The sequence below is a fragment of the Pteropus alecto genome, unplaced genomic scaffold, assembly GCF_000325575.1.
Source record: "Pteropus alecto unplaced genomic scaffold, ASM32557v1 scaffold43, whole genome shotgun sequence".
Taxonomy (NCBI): Eukaryota; Metazoa; Chordata; class Mammalia; order Chiroptera; family Pteropodidae; genus Pteropus; species Pteropus alecto.
Window position 1 is genome coordinate 8,454,882 of NW_006435764.1, and position 19,791 is coordinate 8,474,672.

General features: G+C 53.9%; 1 protein-coding gene and 1 pseudogene across 1 annotated transcript; one reads left to right on the plus strand and one right to left on the minus strand.

Moving 5' to 3' along the window:
* Positions 1–1,318: 1,318 nt before the first annotated feature.
* On the minus strand, positions 1,319–12,495 carry ZP1 (zona pellucida glycoprotein 1). The gene is made up of 12 exons (XM_015588713.2): positions 12,318–12,495; positions 11,122–11,243; positions 10,522–10,834; positions 10,209–10,352; positions 9,532–9,719; positions 9,360–9,457; positions 7,769–7,896; positions 7,479–7,668; positions 7,231–7,375; positions 6,791–6,872; positions 6,547–6,663; positions 1,319–6,304 (listed from the first exon to the last, which is right to left on the minus strand). The coding sequence occupies exons 1-12, from the start codon at positions 12,493–12,495 to the stop codon at positions 6,189–6,191; spliced, it is 1,821 nt and encodes a 606-aa protein (XP_015444199.1). The 3' UTR covers positions 1,319–6,188.
* Positions 12,496–16,154: 3,659 nt separating this feature from the next.
* LOC112479291 lies at positions 16,155–16,273 on the plus strand (annotated as a pseudogene).
* The last annotated feature ends 3,518 nt before the right edge of the window (positions 16,274–19,791 follow it).

The following is a 19,791-nucleotide window of genomic DNA, read 5'->3' on the forward strand; positions in this document are numbered from 1 at the left end:
GCAGCCACCTCCCTGTGTGTGTCTGGAGCTGGGCGGGTCAGGGGTGGGAGCACACAGTGGGACACTGGCTGTCAGGAAGCCATCATTCCTTTTGTTTCATAGCTGTCTTACCTGTCTCTCTCTCTTTTTTTTTTTTTTTTGATTGAACAACAAATCAAAGAAAAGAAAATCAAATCTACAAGCTGTTTGCTAGGCTGTATCTTCCATGTCCCTGCAGGCCTTGACCTTGTGTTTTATAGGGTCTCATGTCCTTTGTGCCACCCTTTGCCTTGTGGGTTGCCTTCCACACAAGCCTGGAAGGGAGGGGGAGGTGCAGGGAAGAATGGCCTTTTCCCGCTGGTGAGGAACTGTGAGCGAGCACATGGGTAAGGATTCTTCGCTCAAAGGTGGTAGGAAACCTGTCCTAACTAGCTGAAATCATAAAGGAGATTTGTAATTGTGGCGTTTAAAAATCTGCAGTAGGGCCGGTTCCAGAGGAGACAGCCAGTAAACAGTAAATAAAAATCAGAAAACAAATGTGCCACATAGGGCTGTAGAGTGGCGCCATGTGGCTGCTTCGGCTTGGGTGGTGAGGGAAGGACTGTCTGGGCTGACAGTTGAGCTGAGGCCTGAATGACGGGTCTGCAAGCGAGGAGGGGTGTTGCAGGCAGCAGGGAGCTTCTGAGGCTGAAGTGATTGAGGCGGGGGGCGGGGCGGTAGGAGACAGGAGGCCAGTGGCTGGAGTATGGAGGCTGAGGGTGGGTGACCACGGGGTGTGTCCCAGGAAGGTCATCAGTACCCTTGATGAGTGACCCCCCAATAGAGTATCGGGGCTGGAAGCCTGACGGGGTTGAGTTAAGAGCATGTGAGCTGAGGAAGTGGGAGTTCGTGGTTGTAGATAAGGAATTGCCTGGAAAGGGAGCCAAGACGTGGAGTGTTACCTGGAGGGGGCTGTGGGTCAAAGCACAGGTCCATATCGATGCAGCAAAAGTCTCCATGTGTGGTTTGCTGGGTCTGTGTTCCGTGTTCCGTGGTCCAGTACGTTTGGGCATGCCATACCTTCCTTGGAGGGTCAGAATGCTGAGTAGCTAGAAAAACCTTTGAAAGCTGTAGGAAAAAAAAACACTTTTTAACCCAGTTTCCTCAACTACATATTTGGCCGGGAAAGCCCTTATGTGTATCTGTAACCCCTGTGAATTGTCCATGAAACTTAACCTTTTGGAGAACATGCTAGAGTTTCAGCTTAGCCGTTTGTGGATAGTGCTGTGGTGAGCGTGTCTGAGCATGCCGCCCCCTCTTCTTTGGCTAGTTCTTCCAGTAACTTTCCAAGAGCAGAGTGATGAGGCAGTTTGAAGGCATGGCTCAGCGTAGGAATATATTTGTCTTATATATCCTCAGCCAATTTGTTGTATTTATTTCTTAGATTTGAAAAGTGTGATGATTCTTTTATAAGAAAAGACCCATGATGCAATTCTCCTGAGCCAGGACAAATTTCGGGAGTAAGGGAAACTGCTGAGTGAAGGATGGGCTGACAGCTGTGTTTTGCGGGTAGAGCAGCATCATTCCAGGTGGGGTGAGGGTTGAGGGCACGAGGAGCATCTTGGGGCTGTGTGGCACCCCAGGGCTACACAGCATTCAGCCATGTAGCTAATGGTTTCCGGCTGGATGTTGGTGTGCAGTCTTCAGGCCTGCCTCGTGTAGGAAAACTAAGGAGATGAGTACAGGGGTTTTGGGATCCGTGGGTCATTAGTGGCACTGCGGTCACCTTTGAATTGTGTGGAGCGTGTGGCGTGTCCCTACATCTGCGTTTTCTGTGGGGCTGGGAGGGGAACAGAATACATCTCAGAGGGTCTGTAATCACACGCCACGCCAGTCCGCTCCAAACCTCTGCCCTAGGAAACGGGGGGCCTGCCGTCCCACGCTCTGGGAGCCTAATGTTTGGGTCCTGAGGCTCTGAAATGCTTCCATCTCTGTCCCGCCATCTGTCCACTCATCAGAAGGGCGGTGTGCTGGCTACTCCAGACCTTTTCTCATTCCATTCTGGAGGCAACCTGCTTTCAGCGGCCCGGCAGCTGCGCACATCTTTCTTGCAGCCCTGTGGGCCTCATGCCTCTTCCTTCAAGGCCAGGGTGGAAGGCGAGCCGTGGACTCTGGACACGGACTCCTGGCTTTGAATCTGGCTCTGGCATTCCGTAGTGTGGGGCCTTGGGCCGATTACTTAACTTCCCTCTGTTCAGTTTCTTCATCTATAAGATGGGGAAATTGTACTTACTGGGGCTATTGTAAGGGCTGAGTGAATTAGCATGTGAGAAGCGCTTACAACAGTGGCTGCACGTAAATGCTATGTATTTTTAATTGCTGCTACTGATATTACTGCTACGACTTTTGTTACTACTAATCCTTTTACCACTACTAATACTTCCGTTATTACTACTACTATTACTACTATTGCTACTACTTCTATTGCTAAATACTTTTATCGCTAGCGATATTTCTGTTACTACTGTCGCTACTACTATTTCTACTTCTACTATATGGGGTCTCCCTCCCCAGAGACACACTAACTCCTCTAGGAAGCCTCTGGTGCCTGTCCCTGCCCTGCCAAGTGACTGAGCATGCTTAGCCTGTGGTTCATGGCTCTGGTACACCTGTAACCATGTTAATGTGGAGGTGAGGGTGGGACCTTGTACTCACTGCTGTCATTCCCCTTTTTACCTATGTCACACTGCTGCTGAGTGGCAGAGACATAGGCTCACCCCTATGGCTCCGTCCGAAGCCCCTGCTCTGTATCTTAGTATGTAAGAGCAAGGGGATGACAGATGGTTGGTTATTTCAGCCAAAATGGACGGGGGAACTGGCACCCCCTGCCTGCCGTAACTCCAGGCTGTGGTGCCTTGTACATGAGCCTTTCGGAAGAGGGTCTCAGTTGGTTCTAAAGGGCTCACCTTTTCTGGACCCATATTGTCAGGCTAATGAGGTTTGTGTTTAGGGTCCAAGAGCAGCAAGTAGTCCCAGGTGTCCAAAAGGAAGTCACCTGGAGGTGTAATCAGCACGTATTGTTTCCCACGGGAACTTGAGCGCTTTGAGGATCTGTGCCTGGACCTGTGCTTCAGGACCCAGTTCCCAAGCTGCATGTCCCTCCCTTGTGAAGATGAGGGGGTGGCTACATGTTGTGCTCGGCCTTGGAGCACTGACCAAGGTGGCCACCTGGGGGCACTGTAGTCACACTAGCCTGCCCACAACTATTGCTGGACGAGAAGTGGCACTTTTATGTGACATGCCCTCATAGAAATGTCTGGGCATGGAGCCACACTTGAAGGAGTTAAATTTTACTCTTGGGCTGAAGTACGCTATTTATTTAAGGCAAAGCACCTCAACATCAATTTGATCTCAATCATTGTGTTGTAAGTAGGAGGAGCCGGGGCGGGGAGTCCCTTGGGTCTTATGGAGGAGCCACTGCCCCTGCCTCCTCCCTAAATAAAAGGACAGGAAGAGAGAAAACTTGACAGGCCCCTGTAACAGGCCTGCTTCCTGCCACGGGTCAGCAAAAATGGTCGGTTATCACCCGCATCAGGTCTGACTCAACTGTTGTCAGGGTTCAGGTGCCTGCTCATGCCAGGAGGTGGTTTTAGGGGAAGGACGAAGTTTAAGTTGGACAAGATTGGGGCTAGATTTTGCTTTCTAAGGAAGTCAGAGCTTGTATTGCTTCCCTCTGGGGAGAGAATGGGGACCCTGGTGCAGCGGTGGCCTTCACTGTTCATGCGTTTTGTATATCCGTTTCTGCAGACGATTCTTCGACATAGAAGTATTGTGAAAATCTACGTACAATTTAAGTATCGATTGTCAAAGTTACCCATCAAAAGTCTTATACACTTGACAGTAGGAGAGACACACTGCTCTGTCACAGAAAAAGTAAATGGATACTTTTAAGATTATATAGGGTAGGGGAAGGTCTTTGTCATATTCGAAGATAAAAATATGGAGAAAATATTCATTGTTATATAATTCTCTTAAATAGCAAATTGGAAGAACCCCACAAAGAAAAACCAGTGGCCCTTTCAATGGGAAATAAGATGGATGTTGACCCCTTGCCTAATGAAAGCTCTTTCTAGACAAGGAAGGAAACATTTGGGAGAGTAGGTAAAAGACACAAAGAGGCAATTTATAAGACAAGTCGCTATAAAGATGCTTCAGGGGCTTAGATATTAAAGGGGCTTCTAATCAAAGAGGTCAGTTTTAAATCAGCAATGCTATTTGCCATATGACACTCAGGTAGGCAAATACTTAGCATGATAGGATCTGTGGTGGCCAGGCTGTGGGGGACAGGCACGTATACTGTCCCAGAGCCTGATGGTCGGAAGGGGCATAGCTTTTGACCCAGCAGTTCTAAGTTTCTTCCAACAAAATAGTGAACAGAATGAGTTACATGATTGTGACTTAGTTTCTAACAAAAAGATCAAATTTGTAGTTCAACCACAATGTGGAAGAGAATGCATCTATTAAAAATGATAACATGAGATGTCGGTGTTTAAAAAAACAGAGAAAAGTTAGTCATACGGTGCGATTCCCATCGGCATCTATAGAATCACGTTCTGTTTAAACACCACTAGATACCATCCGTGGACGCAGCGTTCCATGCTGTTTGAAATGCTTATACTGAGCTCGTAGGGTGAAGGCAGTGGTGAGAAGGAAGAGTTAACACTGGTTGGAACTAGATCCCTGACCCCTGAGAGCAAGCCAGCCTGGTTCCTCCAAACAGCATCCAAGCCAGGACCCCTCACTTACTCCATTAACCCCGAAGAGTGTATCCTGTAGCCTCTGTGCAAGCCGGGAAGCTGGACAGAACCCTCGTCCCTAGCCACAGAGGGGAAGACGGTCCCTAGCCAGTGTTTGGATCTTCCCGCCCACGTGTCCTGTTCTGCTGCTCCCAGCTGGAAAAGCCTGAAGGCAGTGGTTCCCTCCAGCCCCTCCTACCTTGGGCTGTAAGCTTGTCCTCCAGAAAAAAAAAGGTTTAAGTTTGGGGTGTAAGAAAAGAAAATTCTAGCTGCCAATAGCATTCAGTAAATGTCGGCGAACTTCTGTACTATTCTAAGGATCCTTATCTAGTAACTTTTTAACACCCCTGTGAGGATAGGTATTATTCCCATTTTACAGATGTAGAAAGTGAGGCCCAGACAGAGTCCGTACTCAGTATCACACAGCTAGTAAGAGACAGAGCCAGGGTGTAACTCTGGAGTCCCCATAGTTGACCAGTATCCTGAAGACAAGAAAAATGGAGTAGGCCTGAGCAAGGGAAGCCCTGCACAGTGTCAAGGCCATGGGCCTGGCCTTAGCAGTACAGTGCCCTTTGTGCCGGTCATCTCAGCAAAGGCCCAGAAGAATGTCTGAAGCCAAGTTCTGGTTTCCCTGCCAGGTTATTCTCTGTCCCCCAGAGGCTTAACCCTTCACCCTCCCCTGCTTTGTTCCCAGCCTGGAATATTTCTATGTCAGTCTGGGAAGGGCTTCGCTGCCAAGTCAGAGATAAAGCCATGTCACCCATGGGCAAACAAAAGCCAGCAGCACAGCCAGCACTGGCACTGACATATCTGGTGACCGTGCTCACTGTGGCAGGCAGCATCAGGGCCAATAGGCTGCTGCTGTTCATCCTGTGCCTACCATTGCTACGTGGACTAGTCCTGGGATGTTGAGGGGGGAAAGGGGACTGGTGATCGGAAAAGTGGCTCCACATCCTTCAATGGGAGGCTGGGAGGAGCTCCTTCAAGTTGGGTTCAGTTCTTTTGGGCCCGGGAACTCCGAGTTCCCCTTATCCACGATGGCAGCCGAGCAGTGTGCTTTGAAGGCACCTAGCTGGAACTCTGCGTCTGCGGGAAGGTGACAGGCCCTCACAGGCCATTAGCCCTGCCAGGTTCCCGATTCCCAGCTCTTGCAGGGCATGATTCTGCTGTGATTCACCTTCCTCTACCTTCTCTTGCCCTGTTCTCTGCTTGAAATGCCGCCCTCCCTCACCAAGAGGCGGAGCCTCCCAAATTCAGTCCTGGGAGACACTGCACTCCACATGGGATTTCTAACAGAGGCCACAGTTCTGAAAGGAACAAGCTTCTAAAAGAATTCCGTCCTGCGCATCACAAAGAGCTTTCCACACCTGCCATCGGTAGCCTGGAAACCGTGGTTTATTAAACCGTTCACACTCTGTTGCCTTCCTGGAGCCTCTAGGCCTTGGTCTGGCTCAGGCCCATGAAGACACTGCCCCCGAGGACCAGGGCAACAGCCAGCAGCAAAAGGACCGCCCAGAGGAGAGGCCTCGGGTTGGAGTTCCTGGTGGAGCCTGTGGGGAGAGGGATTTGGAGGGTTTCAGGGCTGGGCGGAGCCCCCTCCATGCCAGACCTTGCAATCATGTGGGCAGAGCTAAAGCTGCCCTCCCACAGGTGAGGTGGGCCTCTCCCCACTCCACCCCCCACCCCAGTCTGCGTCGTTCCCCACTGACTGCAGTCACACCGTGTCCTGTCCTCACTCTAGCTGGAGGTTCCCCATTTCCTCAGGGCACCCTGGCGACCAAGGCCCTCGTACCTGAGGCCCCCATTGTGGGTTCCTGGCTGTGAGAATCCTCAAAGCCCACTGGCCCCGGAGAGCTCACGATGTGCTGGGGTGTGGCAGTGTCATTGTGACCTGGGGAGCGTTGGCGTCCTGCCAGGGGGACGAGTGGCATCTTGGGTTGGTCTTTAGGCCCTAGTGGCCCAGAAGCCAGGACCAAGCCTGTGGACACATGAAAGAATGCGGAACACCCCCCAGCCCACCCCTACCCCAGACTCACTTGCGGTCCCAGAGCCACAGGTAGCTGAGCAAGTCTCCGGCCCTGAGGGGGAGCAGGCAGAGGCGCTGCAGAAGAAGTAAACCTGATGGGAAGAGGAAGGTCGAGGCAGGGCCTGACTCCGTGTCCTCAGCAAGAAGCACTGAGCTGGAGTCGTAGCATCCAGGACCCAGGCTACTCTCAACACTGTGACCAGCGCGCAGACCTAGTCCATGGCATTCTCACTCGGCATTTTCCTTCTTTCCTCTCGAGTCATTTATGGGTCACCTCTGGGCTGACCCAAAGCCAAGACCTGGGCTCGCTGCCCTCCAGACACTTGGTAAAAACCGAGCCTGTCTGGGAACCCTTGTTTGCATCAGCTCACAGGGTGCTGGAAAGATTGGAGACCAGTTATGTCACTTAGATAGGGAGCAGACAGGTGCGAGGGTCATGGCGTTTCTTACCGGTCCCCTGAGGGCCCTCTGGGAGCCAGAGTCCAGGAAGGCGAAGGCGGCAACCGTGAAGCGCTGGTAGTGAGTTGGGAAGGGTAGATCAGCCCTGTCCGAGGCCACCATTCGGGTCCTGTAGCTGTCACCCTCGAAAGGACACCTGGGAAGGAGAGAAGTCAAGGAGGCTGCCTCCGGAGGAGACGGGGGTGGGGGAGTGGGGGCGGGCAGGCAGAGGGAGCCTTGGGGCCACTCCCCCTACTCACCCCTCAGACAGGATGGGCCACTGGGGCTGCTGGAAGGGGTTTACGCTGGGGGCAGCCCAGCACCGATGCAGCACTAGGACCAGACTGGGGTCTGTCCTCTGCAGGAGCCGGACCTCCACCGGGATGGGCACCCGGAGCAGCCTCACGATCGGGTAGTCCTCCTCCCGGTAGTAGGAGCGGAAAGTCTCATCTGCAGGGAGAGGGGCTCATGAGCCCCTTGCGGTGGTGGTGGTGGTGGTGGGGCTGTGCATCTGGGAAGTGGGGGCAGGAAAAGAAGGGGGACATTGTACCCTTGGCGATCAGCAGCTCGAACCGCAGGGGGCCAGACTGGGTCACCGGTGCCGGTGAAGGGGGTGGGAAGATGGATGCCTGGAGGGGCAGGAAGTCACTGGCATTGAAGATACAGCGAACATTAAGCCTGAAGTTCAAGTGTAAGTGGACGGGAGAAGAAGACACAGAATCAGCACATCTGGCTTACACGGCAAGCCAGGTACTGACTATGTGGGTGCAATAAACAGCCCAGTCCAGCGAGGTGGATGGACAGCACCCAAGCAATCGCCAGGGCAACACGCATCCCTGCCCGTCTCATCTTCCTCGGACAGCTCGAGCTTGCGGTGCCAGGCCCTCTTCTAGGACAGGGGGTGCAGCAGGATGGCACAGCAGGATGGTGACGTGGGGCAGGCATTTGAGGGTCCCTCGGAACCTGAGAGTCGAGTGAGGCTGGCAGGCCTGGGAGCTGTCTGCTGTCAGGCTGTCAGGCTGTGGGACCACGAGCAGGTGGTTTGACCTAAGACTCAGTTTTCTCACTGGTGAAATGGCAATGACTCCATCCCTCGGATGTCTGTGGTCGATTTTGAGTGAGGTCACAAGATAGCGGCCCAGTGTTGCCATTGCCCCTGCCGTTGTAGCTGGTCTGTCACTGGGTCTAGTGTCCCTCACTAGCCTACGTGCCCCTGCACAGTCATGGTAGGGCCACGCCCAGCAACCCTGAGGTATCTGCAAGAGTAGCTGACCCCACCCGACCCCATCAGCCTCATCCCTGGCTCCTGAGCGCTGTACCTTACTTGAGATGGAGCTCTGAGTGTGAGGCCTGGATGGAAGCCCCCAGGGAAGACATCCTGCAGTTGGGGGTGGAGAGGGGGCAAAAACTAGGTGCTAACAGGCATGGCAATGCCACCCTGAGCCAGCGGCCTTTTGTCCTGGAGCGTTCTGCTTGCTCCGCCCCCCGCCACACCCTCAGGGAGCCTCAGACCCAGGTATCTTCTGCCTCATCTGTGGCTTCAGAACCTCTGATATCAGGAGGCAGCAACAGCCATAGTCACAGCCTCTTCCTGGGGCCCGGAGGGGACACTTGCTGCTTCGTTTGTGGTTGCGTAGTTTCTGAGCTTAGTTCTTGGAGGGATAAAGGCAAGTGCCTTTGAGGACTCTGGCCCTCACGGGCACTGCCATGGCTTCTACCTGCCAGGTGTGGGCAGACCCCATCGAATGCTCACACGAGCCCTGACTGAGGGGTGTTCCCCCTGCCTGCTTAGAGAGGCTGGGAAGAGGTAGCCCTTGTCTCACAGCTAAGAGTTTCCACACGAACCCAGATGGCTCCGAAGCCTGTTCCAAGCTCACCGATGCTCCCTTCACTCCCAAGCCCACAGCCCGCCCGGCCTTTTCAAAGAAGGCTCCCCCTCACCGGAAAGTGCCGTCCCGTGTGACGGAACCTCGCGGCCCCACTCGGACATCGATGGCGGACACTAGCGTAGCCCTTGTCTCACAGCTGAGAGTTTCCACATGAACCCAGATGGCTCCGAAGCCTGTTCCAAGCTCACCGATGCTCCCTTCACTCCCAAGCCCACAGCCCGCCCGGCCTTTTCAAAGAAGGCTCCCCCTCACCGGAAAGTGCCGTCCCGTGTGACGGAACCTCGCGGCCCCACTCGGACATCGATGGCGGACACTAGCTGGTTCTCATAGACGAGCTGGTTGCCAACCACCTGTGGGAGGAGACAGCTGGCGAGACCCTCCCAGGGCCCAGCACGGGGCACCAGCCTGTGGCCCCGGTGCCTACCTGGGCTGTAGTGCCACAGCGGGTGAGAGGAAAGTGGAAGACTATGAAGGACCCCATTTCCTGGGTCGGGGAGCAGCTGGTAGGGGCGTAGGCCAGGTGGATGTTGGCCAGCGTGATCCTGTGTGCCAAGGCTGTTTCTTGGGACACCACCAAGATGAAATGGCCATTTCTGAAGCACTGGACAGTGGCTGGGTCAAAGGCAGAGCAAACAGGCTGATCAGGGCCTTGGGGTTTGATGTCCATCCAGCACAGACACAGCGGGATGGGCCAGTGACGATCAGTATTTAAGGGTTGGCCCAGGAGTCGAGAGACCCGGATTCTCTTACTCTCCACCTGGGGCCTGTCAGCTTGCGTGATCCCTTGACGGACCCAGACAGTTGAGCTATAGTCTAAAAGTCAGGTCACCATTTAAGTTATCATTCGAGCTGGGATGTTCCAGATCTAAAGGTAGGGGAACATGTAACGGCAGATCTAGTAATAGTTTCCTGGGGTAACTTGTCAGGCCAGCTGGCACGTGCGGTCTCCCACCCAATTGTCTCTTCTGCAGTCCGTGGGGGAAGGGGGGCAGGCTCTCCTAGGAACAGGGTGTGAAGCAGTTTCAGCTTGCGGGGTGGGGTGGAGGAGGAAGCCCTTCAGGATTCAGAGGATAGGCCCATGCTTGGTGTGGAAAGTGGTACCTGTGTTGCTATAGTAACAGGGAACTTCTCTGGTGTTGTCATAGCAGCAGCCCGCTTGCTGACAGGCTTCCTTCGAACTTCTTCTCGCTGTGCAGGGGATGTGCCCAGAGGCCACCTGGCACTGCTCCGGAGTCAGATGGGTCCCTGGGGTTGGTGACAGGGTGGTAAAGACATGAGAGGAGCCGAGTGGGCAGCAGACTTCCAGGAAAATGGAGGGAGGCAGTTTCTTGAGCCCGGTGAAGTGCTGTCAGGCCTCCCGATACTCCAGAAGGGCCTGACACAGGGTACGTGCACGCAGAGGAGTCCTACGTACCTGTGTAAACTGGCTGGTCCACCTCCCAGTACTCCAAGGTGCCCCACTGGGGGCGAGCCAGGGTGGGGTGGGTGGGTCCAGATCTGAGGGATGGTGAGGTGGGGGTTGGATGGACAAAGCTGTGCTCTGGGGAGGGACGGAGGGGACGACGAGGAGGGGTAGAAAGTGAGAATGTGGTGGGTGGCACCAGGTGGCCGGCCAGAGTCCAGGTGTGGTCAGGTTTGGGACAGACCAGAGTGACATCTTGTGCTACATCGACACGACCATCGGGCAGCACAGCTTCTATGAACACTGTAAGGTGGGAGCGCCCGTCCTGTGAGTGAGAAGGTGACAGGATAACAGTTGGGTGAGGCCACCCAGGCTTCAGGCAGAGATGTCACAAGATCCCAACTCAGTGTCGGGCAGGGAACTGGCTTTGTAGGTGGGTCCCAGGAAGTGCCTGCGCTCAGGTCTTACTCCCTCTCACTCATCCGCTCACAGTGCGATCCTGGGAGCTCATGTGTCCCTGGTCCAAGAGAGACCTCCCCAGCCTGACACTGTGTTCGGCCATGCTGGCACCTGGCCCTGGGACTCGCCCACAATGCAGTGAGTGGCCCCTACCTTCTCCAGCACGTGGCAGCCTTTGTAGTCGGCTGAGAAGACCGCAAGCTCCTGGGGCTTGGCTGTGACCCAGTGGTAGCAGATGGAGCAGTTGTTCACTTCGAATCTGTTTCCAAATTCATCTGGGGTGGGGCGGGGAAGAGAGGGATGGAGGCGAGGAGTCGGGGAGGCCGAAGGGCGAAGCCGGAGGCTGTTGGGTTCTGCTGAGATGGCTCCCACAGGACCCAGGTGCCAGCCTCAGCTTTGCTGCTAGCTTGCCGTATGGCCTTGGGCAAGCCCCTTCCCTTCTCCAGCCTCAGTTTCCATATCTGCGAGGGAATGGGTGAGTTTAGCCAGTCTTAGGGTATTTCTAGCTCAGGTTCCCTGTTGGCAGCACACAGCAGCAAGCAGAAACCAAAAGATGGTGGAGGAATAAGTGGATCTCGGGCAGTGGCCTAAGTATTTTACATCAGTTCTTTCAAATTCAATCATCCCCATTTTGGGGAAGAGGCAGCTGAGGCGCAGAGGGCGAGTGAGCTGTCTCAGGCACATACAATGAGGCGCAAAGCGAGGATTTGAACCTGGGATCTTGTAGCTCAGCCTGTTTCCGGTTAAGTGGCTATTGCAGTTACTTGGGGACACCTGCTAGGTGTTCGCCTGCCTCGTCAGCCCAGAACAGCCAGGACACGTTCCAGGTGCAGGCATGAGGTCTACACCCCTGTTCAGACTGCACAGTGAGGTTGGGGTCATCTTTCCCATCTTACAGATAAGGAACAGGGGCTCAGAGAGGTCAGGTCAGTTGTTCAAGGTCACACGGCTTAGCAGTTGTAGATTCAAATCCCGATTCCAAATCTAGCTCCTTTTTCTCCATACCAGGTTGCACGCACTAGGACCCTGCCTCTCTAGAGTGGTTTGTGGACCAGCAGCCTGGGCATCAGCTGGGCATGCTTACAAATGCAGAGCCTGGGCCCTACGGTGGCCAGGTGACCCAACCCCCATGCACAGGGACATGGGAGAAGCTGCACTGGGTGACCAGGGAAATTGAGTCTGGGAACTAGCCTTCCTCCCTCCTCCTCCCTGTGTGGGTGGGGGCGTGGGGGCTGCCACCCTCAGGCTGGAGCGAGGCTCCTGCTCTTCCTCTTCCTACTATAGAGGAGGGGTCCCAGCTCCCCACTGCAGCCCAGGAAGGTGGGCTCCCGGATTCAGCTGACACTCACCCACCACCTTGAAGCGAATAGTCTGTCCTGACTGGGGGAACACCAGCAGCTGCATGCCCTTGACCCCACAGTCATAGCTGTGCCACAGGCCTGGGAGACTAGGCTGAGGGTGTGGTGGCTGACCCAGCCCCAGAGTGGCCAGAACCAGCAGCACGGCCACGCAGTGATCCCAGGCCATGACCAAGGCTCCCACTATCAGATATACCACAGACCCCTACGAGCGCCCCTCTCGGCCACTACCACCTGAGGACCCAGGCCTTATATGGGGGAGGTGGCAAGTGGGAACGTCTTAGGGCAAAGAGGGCCCACCTGGGGGGGGGCACCTACCTGGCCACCAGGGGCTCTGGTGAAACTCCTGTCCTGGAGGCGGGGGAAGGCTTCCTCCCAGCCGGGGCCCTGAGGGCCTGCTCTGAAAGTCACCCTTCATCCTGGCTTTCTGCCCCCCAGCTGGGGATTCATGCTGGCTCAGCTAAGTGTTTCTGGCTGGGGAGGAGGGAGCTTTCTAGAAAAGGTGAGACTGCAGGTGGACTGTAGGGCTGGATCCATGGCTAGGAGGCAGGCCAAAGGCTTCAGGCCCACCTTCCTGCCTCCCAAGCCCTTCATCGGCCCCTCCCTGCTCAGCCAGGCTCTCCAGGGCCTCCTGCCTGTGTTGAGCTGCAGGGGCAGAGATGGTAGGCAGCAGAAGAGGTTGGTTTAGGTCCCACTTCTCAGGCAGGGCTTTAGGGGCTGGCACAACAAGCCCCGCTCCTCTCATGGCCCTAAGAGCTTGCAGGCGGATGGAGGTGACAGGTGAGTAAGCAGTGTCTCATAGAGCTCTCCTGAAAATCAAGGCAGCTAATACGACCAGGGCTATTACCAGTGAAAACTAACAAGAACGGACGAATAAATGGAACCTGGCCTCCTGAACTGGATCCTGGAACAGAAAAAGGACATTAAGTAAAAGCTGAGGAAACGAACTTTAGTTATCAACGATGTAGCATCCTTCATGTAAGATGTTAATGATAGGGGAGACGGGGTGTGCAGTATACGGGAACTCTCCGCCATCCTCTCAGGTTCTCGGCAAATCTAGACCAGTTCTAAGAAATAAAGTCTATTCAAAAGAATGAGAAGATTGGCTCACAGTCTACAGCACGTCCACGTGCCGAGCACAGTCCCAAGGGCTTGCTTGTGCTAGCTCATTGTGTGTGATCCCTCTGAGGGAGGTGCTGTCACCACTTTATTTCATGCAAGCACTTAGCCCAGAGCCTGGCAGAGCCCCCAGCTCAGCAAGTGCTAGTAAATCTTGATTTATAATCTGAAGCAGCAGGCAGAGCATATGGCTTGTTAGTTAGGTTCCAATCCAGCCCCGACCGCTTTCTAGCTGTGACCCAGACACATCATTTTGCCGAGCTTTGCGTTTCCCCTTTGTGAACTGGGGCTGATAATGCTTACCCAGCAAGGTGGACAGGAAGACGGGAAGAGACAAATAGTGTGATGAGTTAGAGGTGGTAATGATTTAACACGTGACGGTGAGGGACTGTTACTGTAACCAGAGCTTAGATGGGGAAGCTTGATGAGATGCTCTGGGAGCAGAGCCGGTTGCGCATTGGACCCAGCGGTGGGGGTGGGAGATGGGAGTGTTTCTGGAGCTAAGGATGCCTGAGCAGAAATGTGAGGAGCCCCTGGGCACAGGGAGTGGTGTGGGGGTTACTGTGTGCAGGCAGAGGGAATCTGGGGGAGATGAGGGCATAGAGAGGTCTGGGAACAGTGGCTTCAAGTGGGCTGGGGTTCCTGGAGAGGCAAGAGCTGGGCTGGGAGAGAGAAGTTGCAGCTGGCGGGGAAAAGGAGCTGGTGAGGTGATTTTTTCCTGAGGGACGATGGGAGGTTATAAACTTTTCATTTGGAAATAATTTCTGACTTGTTGCAAAGAATTTTCACCTATCTTTTGCCCTGATTCCGCAAACATTGACTGTTACCTTCTTTTTATATTTGTTTTGGCTCTCTTTTTCACTCTATGTGCGCGCGCGCGCGCACACACACACACACACACACACACAAACACACTTTCTTCCATATCATTTGAGAGTTGGCTGCAGACAAGATCGCTTCTTCCTTTACCTCTAAACACTGCACTGTATATTTCTTAAAAAACAAGTAACCACAGGAAATCAACATCGCAATAAGATAACTGTCTAATCTACAAACCTTAGTCAATTCACCAGTTGTCTTAATGATGGCTTTTATAGCCAAAGAGAAAGGTATTTTTTTTTTTTTTCTTTTTCTCTAGACCAGGATCCAGTCCAAGATCAGGCTCATGTTTTTTTAGCCTCTTCCAATCTGGGACAGTCGCTCTGACTTTGTCTTTCATGCCCTTGACATTCGCGCCCAGTTACTTTGCAGAATGGCCTTCATTTGGGTTTGTCTGCTGTTCCTTCCTGATTAAGTTCAGGTCGGGGGTTTGGGGCCGTGTGTTAGTTTGCTCGGGGCACATGAACAAAATATCAGAGACTAGACGGCTTAAATAGATACTTATTTTCTCACAATTCTGGAGGCTGGAAGTCAGCAGGTCCGGTTTCTTCTGAGGCCTCTCTCTCTGGCTTGCAGATGGCCACCTTCTCACTGTGTCCTCACGTGGTCTCTCCTCTGTGCACATGCATCCTCGGTGTCTCTGTGTGTGTCCAAACTTCTTCTTCTTATAAGGACACCATTCAGATTGGGTCAGGGCCCACCCTAATGGCCTCATTTTAACTTAATCATCCCTTAAAGGTCCGATCTCCAAATCCGCTGCATTCTGATGCCCGGGGGTTAGGGCTTCAACATATGAATGGGAAGAGAGGCACCATTCAGCCCATAAGAGGCAGGAATATTCCAGAAGCTATGTTGTGTTCTTTTCAGAGCATGCTACCAGGAGGCTCATCATACTAATTCATCCTATTGCTGATGTTATGAATTTGATCACTTGGGGAGGATGGAGTTGGCCAGGTTTCTCCATATTAAAGGTCCTATTTTTCTCTTTGTAAATAGAAAGTATCTGATGGGGAGATACTTTGACACTATGTGATTATCCTGCTCCTCAGCAAACATCCAACTCCATCATTCCTTCTGCATTTATTTGCTTTCTCTTATCACCAAGATCTTCCCCTGAGGGAGGCTCTAGGTGGCAGGGACAACAGTAGCCAGAGGAGTTGAGTGACCTGGATTCCGTCTGCGCTTATTGCTCAGGAGGGAAGGGACCTTCCCCCATCCTTATATAGGACAGGGGTGAGAATGCTGATGGTGGGAACAGAATTAGATAATACGCAGACAATTGTTTCCTAACCGATCACGGACCTCACTCATGAGGATTGAGTATCTCCTAAGGCCCTGGCAAGTCAGAGAAAGAGCAAGAGATCTTCCTCATGGCCAAGAGCAGAAGGATGTCTCTGAGAAAGGTGCCACCAAACTGTCTTGGAGAGGGGAGCCCTGAGCCCTAGGTTGTGATTCCACTTTTGTGTGAAGGCTCATGGGCACCAGAGCCCATCAGCCTGGGAAGGATCCCAGCTCCTCCGCTCAACCTGCCAGAGACCTTGGAAAAGTCACTTACCCACCTGGTGACTCCATTCCCTCATCTGCGTAATGGAGGTGATAACAGTACCTCACCTGTAGGATCGATGTGAGAATGAAGTGAAATAATCCACATCAAGCAGGGAGAACAGAGCCTGCAGGTGGTGTTCGTTAGAACAGGACAGCGATGATTCTTCTCGATGAGGAGAGAGGATTGGATCAGAGCCACTTGGCGTGGCCTCTTTCCCAACCTGTTTGTTCATGTCTTCCTTACTGTTTAAAACTTTGTTTCTATTTTTAAAAATTGGACTTCAAGTCTATGGCCATGCCCCCCTGAACAAGCCCGATCCCGTCTGATCTCGGAGGCTAAGCAGGGTCGGGCCTGGTTAGTACTTGGATGGGAGACCACCTAGGAAGACCAGGTGCTGTGGGTGTAAAACACAAAAAATAAGGCATTGTAAACTGACAAGGTCCTTGCAATCTGTGAGGTCAGCCAAGGGTTGCCTCACCTGAAAAGAAAAAAAAAAGAAAAAGAAAAAAAGAAAACAAAAGAAAAATTGGACTTCAGTTTCTTCATCTGCAAAATGGGGTCAGGAATAAGACCAAGCTAAAGGAGATGCTGTGAGATTTAAGGTTCATTAAGTGATAGTTCTCCGTCCTGTCTCTTCCACGAATAAAAACCAGCGACAGAGGGAGGGCACCGGGGGAGGAAGGCTGAGTGGAAAGACAAAGGTGGTTGTGAGGATTAAATTAGCTAATCCATGTGACATGCCTAGCCTGGGGCCTGGTGCACAGTAAGCACCCCATAAATGGGAGCTATTACTACTTGTTGTGGGTGGAGTGGTGGCACCCCCCAAAGATGCATCCACATCCTAACCCCTGGAAACTGGGAATGTGACCTTCTTTAGAAAACAGGGCTTTGCTGATGTAATTGAGTTAAGGATCTCGAGGTGAGGTCACACTAGATTATCTGGGTGGGCCCTAAATGCAATGACAAGTGTTCCTAGGGGAGACGGACAGGGAGAAGCAGGAGGCCACGTGAAGGGGAGGCCGAAGTGGCGTGATGCAGTGGCCAGGCAAGGAACGCCTGGGGCCACCGGAGCTGTAAGAGGCAAAAGAGGACCCTCCCCTGGAGACATGAGGGAGGGCAGCCCTGCCGGGACTGAGACTTCAGACTTCCGGCCTCCAGATCGATGAGAGAATAAACTTCTGTTGCTTTAAGCCATCAAGTGCGTGGTACGTTGTTATGGTGACCCTAGGATGTTCACGAGCTGTTGTTTCCGTGAAGTTTAACTGGCATATTAGTTAATATTAGTCCCCAAGGTTGTACCTACCACAGGTGAAACAGGCCAGGGAGAGTGGCACCAGGCCATTGGGGAACAGGAGATCCAGAAAGGGTAACCCCAGAAAATTTGGGGGGCCCCTGTGGGTCCAATCTCCAATACCGGAGATGCATTCTCTTCAGCAAACATTCATTGGGACTCTTCCCACGTGTCAGGCCCTCCGCTTGGCTTCAGTGGTAAGCAGAGGAAACGGGAACAGTCTCTGTCCCCAAGTTGCTCATCATGAGACTGGGGGGAAGTTGTGTGGCAGGGTATCAAGCGAGGCAGAGCTGTGGGGGGAAGCAGCGGGAAGTAGATAGGATCTGTTAGAGATGGCCAGCAAAGGCTTCTCGGAGGAGGCAACCTCTGGCCAGGGTTTTGAAGGATGAATAGGAGTCCACTGAGAGGCTGAAGGAAGAAACGGTACTCTAGGACAGGGAGCAACCAGCATATGGAAGGACACAGAAACAGCCCAGTAGGGACAGGCTGTGTGGAGGCACCAATCAAATCTGACTGACAATGGGATATCATCAGGGAGCAGCAGAAAACGAAGGTGGAGGTGTGGGCAGGGCCGGGTCCCTGAGCGGCTTACTGGCCATGCGTGGAGTCGTGCCTTCTCCTGTGGGTGGCGGTGGCACTAGAGAGCTGGACCCGGGCCTCCCATCATGTTCTGTTGTGCTGTTGCTCTGCTGCGTGTGGGCAACTCCAGAGCCTCCCAAGTATGGGGAGATTGGAGAATTCCTGGGCAGGCCTCAGCTGCTTCCTGCTGTGCATCTCACTTCCTGTTTGATTGACTTCTGTAGGGGCCAGAAAGGAACATGAAAATCCACTTCCTAAGGCAGGGGCAGGGGGAGACAGCTGGGGAGAAACAGAACTGGGAGAGACACTGCTCTTTACTTCGTTAAGCACCCTCGATGCCATGAGTGTTCTTTTGGGAGCCCAGAAATACTGATGATCTCAGAAAGGGGTCCTGCAGGATGAGTAGGGGTGGGGAAAAACATGTTCCAGACAGCGGCAACAGCACGTGCCAAGGCGCAGAGGCGAGTAACCGGACGGGGTGGCTGGGGTCGAGGGGAAGGGGGCTGTGCTGGACCCGAGGCTTTGGGAGTCTGGATGGACAGCTCCCGCAGGCAGCAGAGACCCAGCAGAGGTCTGTCAGACTCAGGTACATTCTCCCCTGCTGCTGTAGGTGAGGTTAATACAGAGGTGGACTAGACTGTGGCTCTTTCTGGCTGTGACACCAAGTTCCAAGCTATGGAGAAGGTTGTACTTCAGGAACTAGGGCCTGTACCTTGGGGGTAGCTGTGTCTTTTTCTAGATCCCAGAGTTCACAGGATAGGGAAGGACAGGGCCGGGGCTGAAGACCTCCCCCTCCCTCTCCCTCCCAGCCACTCAGAGAAGCCAGGCTGCAGTGGCTCTGGAGCACCCTTCCCCATCCCCACCCGATTCCATGGGCCCCCCTTCTCTCCCCTTAATCTAGAACCCCTCCAGGTAGGCTCTGGCTGTACTGGCAGCTAGAACAAAGCACAGCTCCCTTCCCTTCTGCTCCCCCAAATTCTGTCTGGCAAGGCCCAGCCCCACCGAGGCCCTCACATCAGCGTCATGGCAAACAACAGGAAATAATAATAATGGCAGCCGGCTTTTGTGTCTTCCCTGAGCTAGCCCCTGAGCTGAGTCCCTTGCTTATTATCTCCTCCCCCAACCTTCACAGCGGGGAGGAGCGGCACTCACGGGCACCTCAGCAAAAAAGGCCTAGCTGCTGCCCCTGCTCCGAGCACACCAGACCCAAGGACTCTGAGTTCTCCATCCCAGTGGAACCAGCAGCACCAGCAAGGGCACTGGGATCTCCCCGGGGGAACATGATAGAAATGCAAACGCTCAGGCCACACCCCAGACCCGCTGGATCTTCGGACAGTCTGGGGGTGGGGTCGTAACAAGCCCTCCAAGAGGCCTAATGCGCCGGAACACGGAGAATTGGACTGTATCGTTTCAGGTCTTTGCCAAAGGCCCCTGTCAGCAGCCTGAGATCTTCCCGGGTTCATCTGACAACCCTGGTGTCCTCCCGCCCACAGCGCTGGCCTCACGCCGCGGAGGCTCCACAGAGGTTCTCCGAATGGACTTTCTCCTCCTCAGACTCAGCCCGAGCCTGCGTGTTCCTGTCACCGCGGAGTCTCCTGTGCTCTGCTTCCAGCCAGCGACCCCACCCCGACCCCCATTGCTTCTGTCTAGTCAGGAGACACAGGAAGGAGGCATATCCTGCCCGCTGCTGGCGTCCGCCCTCCACGTGGGACGCGGGCGCTGGGAGCCTGCGACCTGCGAGGCCCGTTCCCACGGTGGCAACGCAGCCAAGGGCCGCACAGCAACATACGTCAGTCGCCCGCTTCTTTAGAAAATGATCTAGGGCCCCGCTCAGCTGGAGTACTTTTTTGGTTTGTTATAGAAAGTTGTCCTCGGGGAGGGTTGGGAGATGAGCCGCCGTGGTGATGACAGGATAGGACAGAACGATGGGAGGAAGGGGCGGAGGAGTGAGGTTTTCGGGTGAGAGGTTGCATGTGATGTCCACCGCGCAGGGGTGCTGCGGGGAGCGGGAGAGAGGGCGGGGAGGGGGAGGGGAGGGAAGGGCTGACGTC